A 13,305-nucleotide genomic window follows, 5' to 3' on the forward strand; every position below is an offset into this window, starting at 1 on the left:
ACTGCAACATATATTCAGTTAAACGTGTTTAGAAAAGCACACAAACACAAGCTTCTGCATTGGCAACTGTGTCTTTAATATAAAGGCATATGTATTACTTTAATGACACAAACTGTATCATTTCCTCTGAAAAAAATGGGTTTTTTTTTCATGTTAATATCAATATTTCATTTTATATTTTTCCCATTACTTCGTTTCCTAAACATCATCATCATGGACTGCATCTACACGTCAGAGGGATCCTTCACTAACAATGCATCACAGAGATAAATTCCATTAATGTAAAACACCACGAAGCAATTTCAGATTTGCCCCTTTTCTATGATCATATAATAAAACTACAACTTACACTCGTGGAATACAAACACACATACAGTACAGAACACATTTTGACTCAATAAGTGAATGTTGAAAATACACAAAAGTATACAGTACATAGATAAGGCCAAAGGCATGTGCTGGGAGAACTTTTTCACCAACAACCTCCAGAGCTCCAAGGCTCTGTAAAATGATCAAATGTTAAGGAAACCCAATGCTAACATAGTGATTGGATGGTAAGACTGTTATATAATGGACCTATTGTGCAGAGGAACACCAGAATGCTGAAAATGGGTGATAATAAGGATGAGCACAAACACCAACATGAGTCTAAGAGAGATCAAAAGTACAGCTTTTTAAAACTGGACTGAAAATCACTAATGAGGTGTGTTACATTATGAAGGTAAGTGCACACACTGTGAGTTCTCTTTAAAAAATAATAATCAGGAAACGTATTCTCCTAAGCACCAATTTTAAGGCGAGCAGACATATTTCCACTGGTGTGTATTTATTTGTCTGTTAACAGGATTAAGTCGAAAGGTACTTAATGGATTTTAGCTAAAGATCCCTTACGCCAAGGAAGATTCCATTACATTTTGGAAGTGATCTGGATCAATATTAAACCAAAAAATGTCAATCTTTCACCATTGGCAAAAATTGAAAAATTCACATCTCAGTTTATACTTTACTGATTATTATGAAATTTGATGCAGCTATGTTGGGATTGTTCCTCAATTACCCCACTAAGTTTCATCCGGATCGGATCCAGATTGGACATTTCACTGCAGTTTATTTATTTTTTGTTAAATGGGGGTGCTCATACATTTGGACCTACTGTACTGGTTTTAATGGGGATATACATTTCTCACAAGTCTTTAAAGAGTGAATGATTATGGTATCATGATCAGAATCACTGATCCAGAATGGATAACTGCCAATATCTGGTAAAAAGAATATTTGTTGCTTGGTTGATGTTTGCGCTCTCTGAATGCTCTTGTTACGTTAAACTTCTGCTGCTGTAAATCATTTAGTTTCTACACCAGGCCCTAAAAAATAGATTTATTGAGGACTGGAGATAATTATTTTCCAGTCCTTGTTGACCTTTTTCAGTCATTGTTGGTTTGTTTGTGTCCCACACGTCAACCTGCTGATGACCTGTTGCCATGGACTTGCTCTCTTTACCTGATGGACTGAGAGATTTCCATAAAAAACTCCTCTGAGCAATGCCAAGTCTGTTGTTTTTCTCACGGGAGCATTAGGTGGGTTCACACCTGTCCTTTGGTCTGCTGATGGATCCAGTCCGAGAACTTGACCACCTGCGTGTAGACACCAGGGCGGTTCAGCCTCGCACAGCCTTCGCCCCAGCTGACGATCCCTGCCAGGAACCAGCGCCGGCCACGCTCCAGACACACCAGAGGACCCCCCGAGTCCCCCTGGAGGTGAACAGACAGGGGTTGATAAGTGGGATGCTGTATGTGTGGAGAAACATCTAATAATTGACTGGGACTCATGTTCACTGACTGTGTTTACTAAAACTTTCTGAGCAGTAGAAGGAAATGTTAGCAGAGAACACATAATCTTTTATTATTAAGTTCACCTGACAGGCATCCACTCCTCCCTGCAGGTTCCCAGCACAAAGCATCCTGGGAGTTACAGCGTCATCGTACAGCTTGTTACAGGTATTCCTATTTATTATCTTCACTGGGGCTTCTTGCAAGCGAGACGCCAATTCACCTGCATGACAAAATATCAAAGTTAACATAGTCTCATCTGCTCACAATATTTATCGCGTAAAATTAGGCTTTAGAAAAAAAGCCTAGTTCTATTTTTTGTTTGCATATACAAAAAATAAAACCATTATTAAATTGTTTAGTTTTGGTAATCAAAAGCCCTCCCTAAAAAATGGTAAACTAAACTTTATTAGAGGGGAAAATATAAAAAAAGGAGGGCGGGGGGGGGGAGAAACAAGGGAGGGGGAGTTAGGGGGAACATTAAAAGGAAGGATTAGCGTGAAACCATTTTTGTTGAGTTGAAAGTATAATGTGATGTTAGAATTGTGCAGTAGAATGTAATTTGCTGTGTCAGTGTAGTGACATATGTAGAGATTTCAAAGAGTTCTAATTATACAAGATCATTTGTAGTTTATCTTTTCAATGATGTAACTTTTCAAAGCTTCGATAGGGTAATAACACACTTTCCAAATTTAAACATGCTATCTTCTTGATATGAAAGGTCGATTTGATGCGTTTTTTACATACCGTCCTCCATGAGGACGCCCCAGCCTGTGACGTAGCAGCTCGTCCCTGTGGAGAAAGTGTGCGTGGAGGCGGGAACGCACACAGGCTGCACCAAATCGTTAAAGAAAACCGGAGCGTTGAGCTCCAGAAGCGCAATGTCGTAGTCCGAGGTGAACTGGTCGTACTGCGGGTGGAGGAAGATTCGACGGATCAGCCTGGAGGCGGTGCCCTGGTTCCCCACGGTCATCACTCGCATCCCCATGTAAGCCCTCCATGCACGTGTGTCAGAGTACCTGCAGACATGCTGTACATGAATGCAGTGCATGCACACAGTTGAAAGCGTTGATTTGAAAGTCTTTCTTACTTGACGGCGTCTGAGTCTTGGAAGCAGTGAGCTGCAGAGATGAGCCAGCGGTTGGCGACCAGCGTGGCTCCACAGACGTGACCGTAGCGATCCATCTGGAGACTGACCTGCCAGGGCCAAGAACCCACCGTGGCGTCAGAACCTCCCACTACTTTAGTCCGCTTCCTTGGCCTGGTGCCACAGCCTGGGATAAAGACGAAGGATCACAACATCAGGCCTTTACTCTCTGTTACTGGTGAAGCAGACATGTGTAGAGCTTATGGGTGAGGTCTCACCACAGCGAAGCTCATCAGAGCCATCAAAGCAGTCTTTGACTCCGTCACACTCAGGGTTGACCTTACCGACACACTTTCCATTGGCACATTTGTACGAGGATGCAGCACAGCCTTTAACTAATGAGAAGAAGAAGAAGAAAAGAAGCATTACTCCATCTTTTGTTGTTGTTATGAGCACAAGATATTTGATGTTATGCTTCTACTTATTCTACTTATTCATCTATTTATGTAGTTGAAAACTAAACTAGTAATTTTGATAAAATAATGAATCATATTTTGCAGTTTATGGAGCAGAAATAATGGGATCCTACTCAATATCAGACATGCGGTCATGTCAATTAGTGCTTAGTTACATAAAAGTAACATGAGTAAAACAATAATCTTTTAAAACTCAAACATGTTAAGAGAACATTTCTCAACACCTTAAATGTATTCATATTTTTTTTAAATTACATTTACTAGCTAAATTATTGCAAAAATAAAAGTTGGTTCGCAAGATGCTAACTGATACTAATGCTATTATATCTGAAAAACTGAAATATGCTTAGAACCTATGCCCCAGCTTTACTGACTCCTAGTGACTCCTATAAAGTCACTCTGACTTTTCCAACAACCTCACGTCACTCTTAAATTTGCATTGAAATGTTTTAGTCTACTAAAGGGCATTGAAGTTGTTTTTGGGCCTTTTTGGAATGTATTCTGTTGTTAATGTTAACTTTCAAGTGTGTAAGTTTATCGCTGACTAAATACATCCCAGCCTTAGATTTATACTGAATCTCAAACTCCAAATAAGTTGAAATTAAACAGTTGTAAGTGAATTGGTCAGCACTGAGCAGGCCATAACAAACAGGGAAAAACAGTGGACTGGAGATATTGGAACGTAGCTATTTCACGTTGTCAGAAAATCTTTAGATTCCCATCAAAACACTAATTAGGTAGTTGTTATGTTAGTGATGGTCAAACCCTTGATGCTCACAGGCTCTGGTACAGTTGAGTTCATCACTGCGATCTTTACAGTCGACGATGCCGTCGCACACTGACGACTTCGACAAGCACACCTTGTTTGGACAAACGTGGTAACATTTACTTCCTGAAAGCCAAAGCAACAAACACATGATTATGATTAGAGCTTCCACATGAACCATCTGCAGTGGCTCTCCTCACCACAGTTTCCCTCCTCACTGCTGTCTGCGCAGGCGCTCGATCCAGCACACTGGCTGCCTGCAGGTCTGCACTGGCTGTTCCCACACAGCACTTCCCCCGGCCTGCACGAGGCTTCACGGTTCACAAACACACACAAAGATACGTGCAGAGCAAAGGGTTAAATCATTCAAGATTCAATCATGTCAACTCCATCTCTGCCTTACAGCTGAAAGGTTTTGGGTTATAGCCTCAAAATGCATAGGTGGAGTTTGAGATTCTTGCCAGGAGGGCAAAAGAAAAAATAGAATTAAATGTATAAAACGTCTTCATATTCGCGCCAACCACTATGTGTATAACATATAGAATAATACAATGTCGACGCATTTGTAAATTCATGATAAAATCAGGCAGGCGATTGCTTTCTGCTTCATTTTTTCTGCAATACCATGTACGAGCTGCTGGGTGCAGTGTCGCTTTACCATTTACATTGTGAAGAAGAATTGTACAACAGAAGAAGAGAGCCAAAAAATTACTTGTATTTTCAAAAAATTAATTAAAATACATTATGTACAGTCACTGTGTTTTATGGCACTCAAAATATTTGGATATTATATACATTATATTAAGATTTGTATTTTTTCGGATGAAATTCGGAAAACTGTAATGACTGCAAACTCTGCGTATGTCAAAATGTGCTTCAATGTTATTCTAAGAATGGCAGTTTCGCTACTATTGAAACAGTGTTGAATGCTACGTCCACTATCATATCATGAATGTGCTACATTTGCCACTTGTGCCCTTTTGATATTCTGAATCTGATGATTGGTTAAATGGGATCTTTACTGTGAATAGAATAAGATAGTTGTGGAAGGATTACTACGTGAATCTGAAAACTCATCCGGAAGAAAACGCACTGCATTTGGCTTCATCCCGTCCATCAGAGCAGTCTTTTTTCCCATCACACACCTTCTTCAGAGGGATGCAGCGCCCTTCTCCACAACGAAACTGACGAGGACACGCTGGGAAAAAAAACAAATAGATAAAAAGAACAAGAAGTCTTGTTTTACAAATCAAAATAGAGTACTTGAGGCAGGTAGCAAATTTAATGATTAGACAAATTTGTAGCTGGGTTTAAAAACATGTTTTTGCAAAGAGCTAGAGTGGATAAGAGGCATCAAGTTTTACTCACTGCCCTCTGGAGAAAAAACTCTGTACAACAGGTGGAAACCCTTATGGGTGAGGGACTCATCAGAGTGGAAGTGGAGCGAGAGAGGAGACGAGTAGACTCGCTTTTTGCTGTTGTCTGACACTGGATTACAGAGTCTAGATATGAAAAAAAGACACATTTCACTCTGAAGCAAGCAGAATAAAAAACATTATCAACTTGGGTTTTTAGGTCAGATTGATGTGAACAAACTGCTGAGACTAACTAACTCTTCCTCCATTGCTCAGACACGTGACTCACTTCACTCCTCCAATGTCCAGCCAGTCTTTTTCACAGCCGTCTGATGACGAGTCCTGGATGTCAATTGTCACAATTGTCAAGGAGATCAGGTATCCAGGCAACGGTACCTGATTAGGAATCCAGAGATGGCAAAAGAAAGATTTCACACACAGTATGAATCAAAAATGAAACCTCAATAAATAATGATGATGTTTGTGAGGAAGGGGAACTTATTACTTAAGGTAATTAACTTTAGAGGTTATAACAAAGACACATACTGCCTTTGTCTATTGTGCCAAAACTCTGCAGTCTGTCAATGACTCACTGAAGTGGATGGATGAATGACTAACACGTGTAAAGTTGAACGACAATGATTCTGAGTACATAAACCTGCAAAGAAAACTTAGGGTGAGATTATCTCTTTACATTTACAAATCCAAAAGAAAACTGGCATGAACCGGAAAATAACATAGTATTAGGTTTTCAATGAAGGAGGGCACATTTTGGCATCCAGATGTAAAAATGTTATGAAATCCTATCTGTCAAATATGCATCTACTAATGACTGCCTTATAAAATGGAGATATTTAGATATTTTTATATTTGTGTTTGTATTTATTTGTCAAAACTTTGTAATAAGCACAGAGACTTAACACAAACATGCCTGAACTTGAACCCAGGAGTCGTGAGCTGTGATAGGCCTACATTATCATGAACCTATAGTTTTATTTAGAAATGCTTCTAGATTAAAAAACATAACACAACTGTGATAAAGCATCAACAAAACAAATTCAGGACAATAGTACTACTACAAATAACCAACTTTCTCACCCGCAGCGTCCAAATGCAGTCGATGTTCGGAGGGTAATATGAAGGGTAATAGGGTGAGGAAATAGACCCGTTCCAGGAGGAAATTGAGCCTCCACAACCTGCAGGGGGCGACATTGGCAAGTTTTTGTGCATGGTGCCACGTGCATGAACTCCATATGCTGCTGAAGTGCAAACTTCAGTCACAGTTCTGGAAGAAATAAGTGAGTTTTGCGTGTCACACCTGCTTTTGGGATGGCCTGGAAATAGGCTTTAAAGATGGCTCCGTCCCGCTGCCTGCTGAAGGAGAAGGTGACCAACATCACGTTTCCAGAAGATGTCAGCTTCATGACAGGAGAGGAGCCTGAAACAGGCAGGCCACACCACCTGCATCAGGAATATCACAGGTTAGCGTATCTAACCCATGATTGACCAAATGACAAAAAGAAAGTCATCACCTGGCTATTATCTTGTTCTGCAAAGGAAGTAAGAAGTCATATGCTGAGAGTTTGTGAGCTGTGCAACTTCCTGGGGTGGCCCCATGGAGAGTGACGACAACCAGTCGAACCACGTGACCCGATGGCACCCGAAGGCGCCACTGGTAGTATGGCTTCTTTGGGTTAACAAGGCTCAGGGTGCGGTTGTTACCGTATTTGGCATAGAGGTCAAAGGACATTGCTCGAGACAAAATGAGAAGAAAGTTCTGCTTGAGTTGATCAAATCAGACAAAATGGGCAACATGGTTTTAATACTCAATAGACTGGTAGCCTGTTCATCACCAACTCACAAAGCTATTGTCAATATTGAGACTTCTGATGGGAGGCAGGGCTTCCCAACACTAAGAGACAAAAAATATAAAAGACATGAGGATATCTAAATGGCTAATTCAATTAAAAAAAACAATACTCATGTTTAGTCAACTCTTAAAATGCCATTTGCCTTTTCGCATAATATTTATGCCACAAATCTTAAAATAAATAAATAAATAAAAATCATACACATCACAGTGAGTCTCGGTCTCAAAAATGAAATGAAATCTTTAATTTTGTAAAATCTGAAACCTGTTCCTCTCACCTTGGAAGCCAAGCTGCCACTTCCCGCTCTGGATGTTGTTTGGGTTTTTGATTTTGTCCGACTTCTCATCTGATTCAAAATCTTCCTGGTCCAAGCCTGAGAACACACACAAAAATGGTCTTATAGAAAGTTCCTGGAGATGTTTCATCTGATAACTACCTGTGTGCCATTTGGAATAGTTCAACATGTATTAGGATGGCTGTTCAAAGCACGTTGGCATTTGAATTCACCTGCAAAACAAATCTACCTATGGGTATAAATAAAGTAACCTACACCTGAACCTGAGAACTACTGGAAAACACTCAGGCAACACGTTAATGTTTTATACATAAAGCTGACTTTACACTGTCATCACTATAACATGACACCTGTCATTAGCATGAATAAGGTGTGATGAAGGCTGTCATTAAGTGTTGTTCGTTACCCTAACCCTAATTCTTCGTTACCCCAAGCTTACCTTTAACCCTAACTTTTACCTTTTGTTATCCTAACCCCTAACCTTATCCTTAAAGCTGCAGTTTGCAGAATCCTCTTTCCGCTCCGTTTTGAAATTAAAACCAAAACTCAACCTTCCTTACCGGTGTCTTTTATGAATGCTCTTAGCGACTTTTTTCTCAATATAGACTAGTGACAAGTGTATGGACTTTATCTTGTGTTATTGGAGATTTCTGGTGTTTTAGAGACTCTAACATGAATACACATATCACTCTGTAGTTACTGTCCTGAGCAGTGGCTGCTGCCGTCGGCATGTCCCCGCCAGAGATCACACAGAGGGGGCTGTGATCCCTGCTGACTGCCGCTCTGATGACCATCACTCCACATCCAGACTATAAAATGAATTCCCATTCAATAAGCTTCTCTTGGTTTACACGCGATTCATCCCGTCTGTTCTCAATTTCTCTGACACCAGTGTGTGTGTGTGTGTGTGGTGCGGCCCTCCGCAGTCATGGAGGTCCGCGAGGACACAAAGCGAAAACAATCCATTCCTCCTCAGTGTTTGTGACTTTAAACTGTTGCTTCTCCACCTCGGTCTACCTTTTTCCGCTTGATTTGCTGTGTAGCTGTTATGTCTAACACTGTTATGGACACTTCTGCTTGGACGTCCGTCTTTTCACTTTTACTATTGAGGGTACCTGAACACGTCTGACTTCAGATGAGCAGCCAATCGTAAGTCCAAAAACAGCTTAATAGAGCACACATCCAGATTCTCGGAGCGTCACGATTCCTAAATGTCATTTTACAGAGCCAGGAGAAGGAGAATAGATTCACTGTACACACAGAACACTTTGATTACAATATGCTCAAAGATGGTTATGGATTTTTGACTAAATTATGCCAAAAAAAAGTTACGTATTGCAGCTTTACCCTAATCATTCATTACCCTGACCACAAACCTTAACCCTATACCCTACATATTCCCACGAGATCCTCCACCTAACCCAAAATTGACAACATAGCTCCAATGGTGTCAAAATTTAGCGAACAACACTTAATGACAGCCTTCACGACACCTTATTCATGCTAATGACAGTAAAGTGTTAAATTACCAACAATTCATCCTACAAGTACTGTAGACACTAAAATGTCTTTGCATGATGGGTAATATCTTTACAACTATCCCATGCAGTAGCCTTAATCCTTGGGCTTCTACTTTCTGATTATTGTTATAACTTCCTGCCTGTATAAATTTCTAATGACATTATATTAAGACAATGGTGGACTTCAAGTTTATCAGGCAGCTCACGACTGCTGCTTTTAGCCGTTCATAACAAGTATATTTTGGGCAGTGGCTATCCGTATGGTTGCCGTATCAATATACCAACATTCTATCCGTACGCAGCGCCCCTATTTGGCCAATTTACGTCACGTGATAGGTCAGTTATTGGCCAGTTTAGGTTGCGTGACCAAAACTTACCCTAAACCTAACCCTAAAAATTGTTGCGATATGGGGTTATAACCTAACCCAAAAGCCCGGTTTAAGGTTCAGCGTCAGGACCTACGTACGTGTACTTCAGTAAACGTACCAATAGCATCAGGGGTTGTCTGTATGAATAGACACTTTCTATATTTTATTTTAGAAGAACTACCACGGTTATCATTAGCCACTAGCTAACTGCTCAGGTCAGTTCTCCCACAGGAAGTTGTGCCCATAATCATATTTGGTAGAGTAATTAATAGAAGTCTCCCTACCAAGCAGCTGGAGCATGTCATCGTCTCTCTCCATGTAGTAGCGCTGCTCATTGCGACTGTCTCTCTGCACTTTGTTGCTCCCAGGAAGTTTACGCTGCAGCCTCTCTGGACTGGACTGTTGGATCTCCATGGCAACACGGTGCGGGGCAGAGAATTTACTCCAGTAGAAGACATTGAGCCCTTCTGCTCCTTCACTGTCACACAGAGGAGTTTGCAATGTTTCACCTGGGCAGTGGCCGTACTGTACGGTTTGGCATGTGTTGATGTGTTGTGGTGAGGCCGACCTGAAGGCAGTAATCCCTGAGTGCAGGTAGTAAGAGCTCCACGGGGAGGACTCGTAGAGTTCAGAAAACTGTTATGAAAGAAAAACACCTCGTAGGTGTGATGTCACAGGGTGCAGTTAAGGTGACGTTTCTTATTACTATGACCCTGAAACACCTGGTTGAACAGATAGTTACTCTCCCTCTGTGTGTGTGTGTGTGTGTGTGTGTGTGTTTTGACTCTGAGCAGCACAGAGCTCCTTTGTGTCTCTACCTGCCTAAGAACCCTTGTTGGCATTAGTAAACTCCTATTCCTGAGCTCATCTCTACTTCAATAGAACACCAAAATGTACAACTATTCACTTCCTAACAGCTGTTTGTAGGGACAATTACACTGTGTTACAGTAAAGCTTTGGGAATTCCATCCCAACTGGTCCTTTCCACCACCGTGCACTTGACCTTTGGATGCAGAATTCCCCTTTTGATATCTCTGTCTGGCCTTCAGTTCTCCTTTCATCCTGGCTTGCCCTTTTGCCCCGTCTCTCCCTCTTAACCCTGGCATCAAACAGAGATCCTCTGCTCTCTGTGGTGTAGAGTGGCCGATTGTGTGAAATCCACACAGACAATGTTTTTATTGAAAGCCTGCTCTTCCTCTCGCTCTTGCTACTCAGCGAGGCTCACAAATGCGTAGCTTGTCTTCAGTCCTGAAAGGACCCCTTCCCTGGGGGGTCCCGGGAACTTACGCACACACCGTGGCCAGCTCCTGTTTCAGCTTTACATTTAACACTAGCAGAAGAGAAGTGAGAAAGAAGCAGATAAGGAGAAAAGCCACTAAAAGGAGGAATAGGGCAGGGCCTGTCTGGGATGTGAAACATAAAAAACCCCACTAATGAAGGTTTAAGATGAGACTCAGGTGGTCTGATGACATGTTTGCTGTTTATTTTACATCACTGATTCCCAACCTGTGGCCTGCATACACCTGGAGGTACATGGATTACATAATTCAACTGATTTCCAACATAATAGGACACATTTCCAAATGAGTCCAATAAGACACACTACAAAAAAATTACAAAAAATTACTCCAAAAACACACAAAATTAAACAATAATGTACAAAAATTAAAGGACAAAATGCAAAATGATCACAAAAACACATCAACCCTTTGCTCTTTTCTGACATGAATGTAGAAAATGTGGCCCCCGGATCAAACAATCACATTTTTGCAGCCACTCCTGTGGTAAAAGTTGCCCATCTCTGCACTAGAGACACCAAAGTGGTCAACTGAGTTCACTGATGCGTGTAAATATGATACTAAAAGAAACGAACAGGTAGACTCATGGAATTAAAAAAGGCTCAATGGTACACAAAGTAAAAATGACTTACATAATAGTTCAAAGCCTGAGCCTGCAGGCGGAACTGCGGGGAGGAGGAGTCAATCAGCTCCGAGGAGAAGCTCAGGTTTGGGAACTCCACGCTGCCTCCAAGGAAGAACACTGAGCAGGGCGGAGCTGAGGAGGATGTGGATGAGGTGAAGATGTGCAATGGGTGTGTAAGCAACACGAGTTCAAGTCAAATCATGAGCGTACTCACATGTGACATAGTGAAGAGCCAGGGCCACAGCAGTAGTAAAAGGAAAGAAAGGAAGCAGGCCCAACATCCATCTCCTCCAGGAGCTACATGATGAAGATTGCACCTCCTCCTCAGGCCTGGTGTGGGGACTCAGTGACTGGGTAGGCTTCTTTAGGTCCCCCTCTCCCTTTCAGACACAAGAGCATCTCTCAAATATGCACATTCTGTACTTAATATCTCAGTTGAAGCAGTAGGTGTAGGTTGGTGATTCTGTGGCTGAGCAGACACTGATTTACTGAGAGTTCTTTTGGTTGAAAGGATCTGCTGAAACATTTAAGGCGCTGGCACGGTTCCCCAGGGAAGCAGACAAAGCGTGGCTGAATGGGTCTGCTTTCCCACGGCCAGGCTCTGCAGTGTCAGCACTCAATCAGACTGTTCATGGACAATGAGGAGTAAATGTCACCGAGACAGACTGTCAGGACACATTCCCACCTGCATGTGTTAAGCATCTGACTCTTCAAAAATGTATCATACCATGGTAAACTGGTGAATCTGTTTTTAAATGATAATGAGAGATGACCTGGGTTTGTCGTTACATTGGTCAGGTGAACGTAGGGCTGTCTTACCTGTGCAATGGAGCAGCCTGTCGATCCATTCCCAGAGACGCAGTACACTTCACAAGTTTTGCTTTTGGGGAGAGTCCACATGGCACTTTCCCGTTTAGCTCCAGAGAGGCGATATGCAACAATACCTCGGGCATAGAAACGATGGAGAGAGAGAGAGAGAGAGAGAGAGAGAGAGAGAGAAAGAGAGAGGAAACCCCCACAGAAAGTGCAGAAACCTGACCTGAAAGCTCGGCGCATTCACCGCCTCCTGCTCACCTGTACCTAGCGGCAGGTGTGACACAGATGCCCAGAATGCAGTGCGGGGGGTGAGGGTGGGGGGGACACAAAGGGGCCACTATGAATGGGTACTATCCTCACAATCATCCCTACGACGGATGTTGTGGGCATACTTCCTCACTGTGGATGCAGAAGTTAAGCTCAGAGGGACAAAAGAGTGTTTGAGGGAAACGTGTGGGAGCAATAAATATTATCAAAATTGTGTCAATTTTAAAAGAATTAAAGAATGATATGCTTCAACATCGTTGGGCCATTTATAGGAAAAAAACATTTCCAAAAACACTTCATTCTACTGTACATTGGATTATGGAACCAACTTCCTTCCTGAGCAATTAAAGGTAGCAGTTAGCACATGGAAAATCAATAGTAGTCACCATTTTTTTTTTTATATTAATTTGGTGCTTGTAACTCATATCTTGGTTCTGAATTGACTAATTGCTATGGAACTTGACTCAGTTAAGTCAGGTTGGTTCCTCAATTACCCCACTGAGTTTCATCCGGATCAGGTCTGGATTGCGCATTTTATCTGGGTTTTTCACAAAAAATGGGTGTCCATACTTTTGAACCTAGTGTATGGTTATTAATGGGGATAAAAAAATTCTCACAAGTGTGAATGATGATGGTATCATGATCAGGATCACTGATCCAGATAACTGCCTATATCTGGCAAATAGGAGTTTTGGTGCTTGGCGAAGGTTTGTGCTGTTGTTACAATGTTTA

The 13,305-nt window shown here is 41.7% G+C and overlaps 1 protein-coding gene across 3 annotated transcripts; it reads right to left on the minus strand.

Annotated features, from left to right (window-relative positions):
- Positions 1-60: 60 nt before the first annotated feature.
- LOC114454224 (suppressor of tumorigenicity 14 protein homolog) lies at positions 61-12,435 on the minus strand. Of its 3 annotated transcripts, XM_028434528.1 has the most exons (19): positions 12,310-12,435; positions 11,705-11,870; positions 11,498-11,622; positions 10,136-10,203; positions 9,852-10,045; positions 7,662-7,757; positions 7,046-7,265; positions 6,832-6,974; positions 6,612-6,709; positions 5,803-5,909; positions 5,527-5,660; positions 5,252-5,356; positions 4,359-4,469; positions 4,171-4,284; positions 3,195-3,311; positions 2,920-3,103; positions 2,577-2,848; positions 1,916-2,052; positions 61-1,751 (listed from the first exon to the last, which is right to left on the minus strand). In XM_028434528.1, the coding sequence occupies exons 1-19, from the start codon at positions 12,388-12,390 to the stop codon at positions 1,584-1,586; spliced, it is 2,640 nt and encodes an 879-aa protein (XP_028290329.1). In that variant the 5' UTR covers positions 12,391-12,435; the 3' UTR covers positions 61-1,583. The 3 variants fall into 3 exon arrangements, with proteins under 3 accessions (XP_028290329.1, XP_028290327.1, XP_028290328.1); XM_028434526.1 differs by having other exon boundaries at positions 9,852-10,203; positions 11,705-11,866; positions 12,310-12,433; XM_028434527.1 differs by lacking the exons at positions 10,136-10,203; positions 11,705-11,870; positions 12,310-12,435 and having other exon boundaries at positions 11,498-11,525.
- Between the last annotated feature and the right edge of the window lie 870 nt (positions 12,436-13,305).

This window comes from Gouania willdenowi, chromosome 20 (genome assembly GCF_900634775.1).
Source record: "Gouania willdenowi chromosome 20, fGouWil2.1, whole genome shotgun sequence".
Classification (NCBI taxonomy): domain Eukaryota; kingdom Metazoa; phylum Chordata; class Actinopteri; order Blenniiformes; family Gobiesocidae; genus Gouania; species Gouania willdenowi.

Bases quoted from the DNA above. Each gene is read 5' to 3' on its own strand.
- LOC114454224 (XM_028434528.1), bottom strand. From the start codon at position 12,390: ATGTGGACTCTCCCCAAAAGCAAAACTTGTGAAGTGTACTGCGTCTCT. The intron at 4,285-4,358 runs GTGAGGAGAGCC...TTTGGCTTTCAG, and splicing joins CAGTGAGGAGGGAAACTGTG to GAAGTAAATGTTACCACGTT. The intron at 3,312-4,170 runs GTGAGCATCAAG...TCTTCTCATTAG, and splicing joins ACTCAACTGTACCAGAGCCT to TTAAAGGCTGTGCTGCATCC.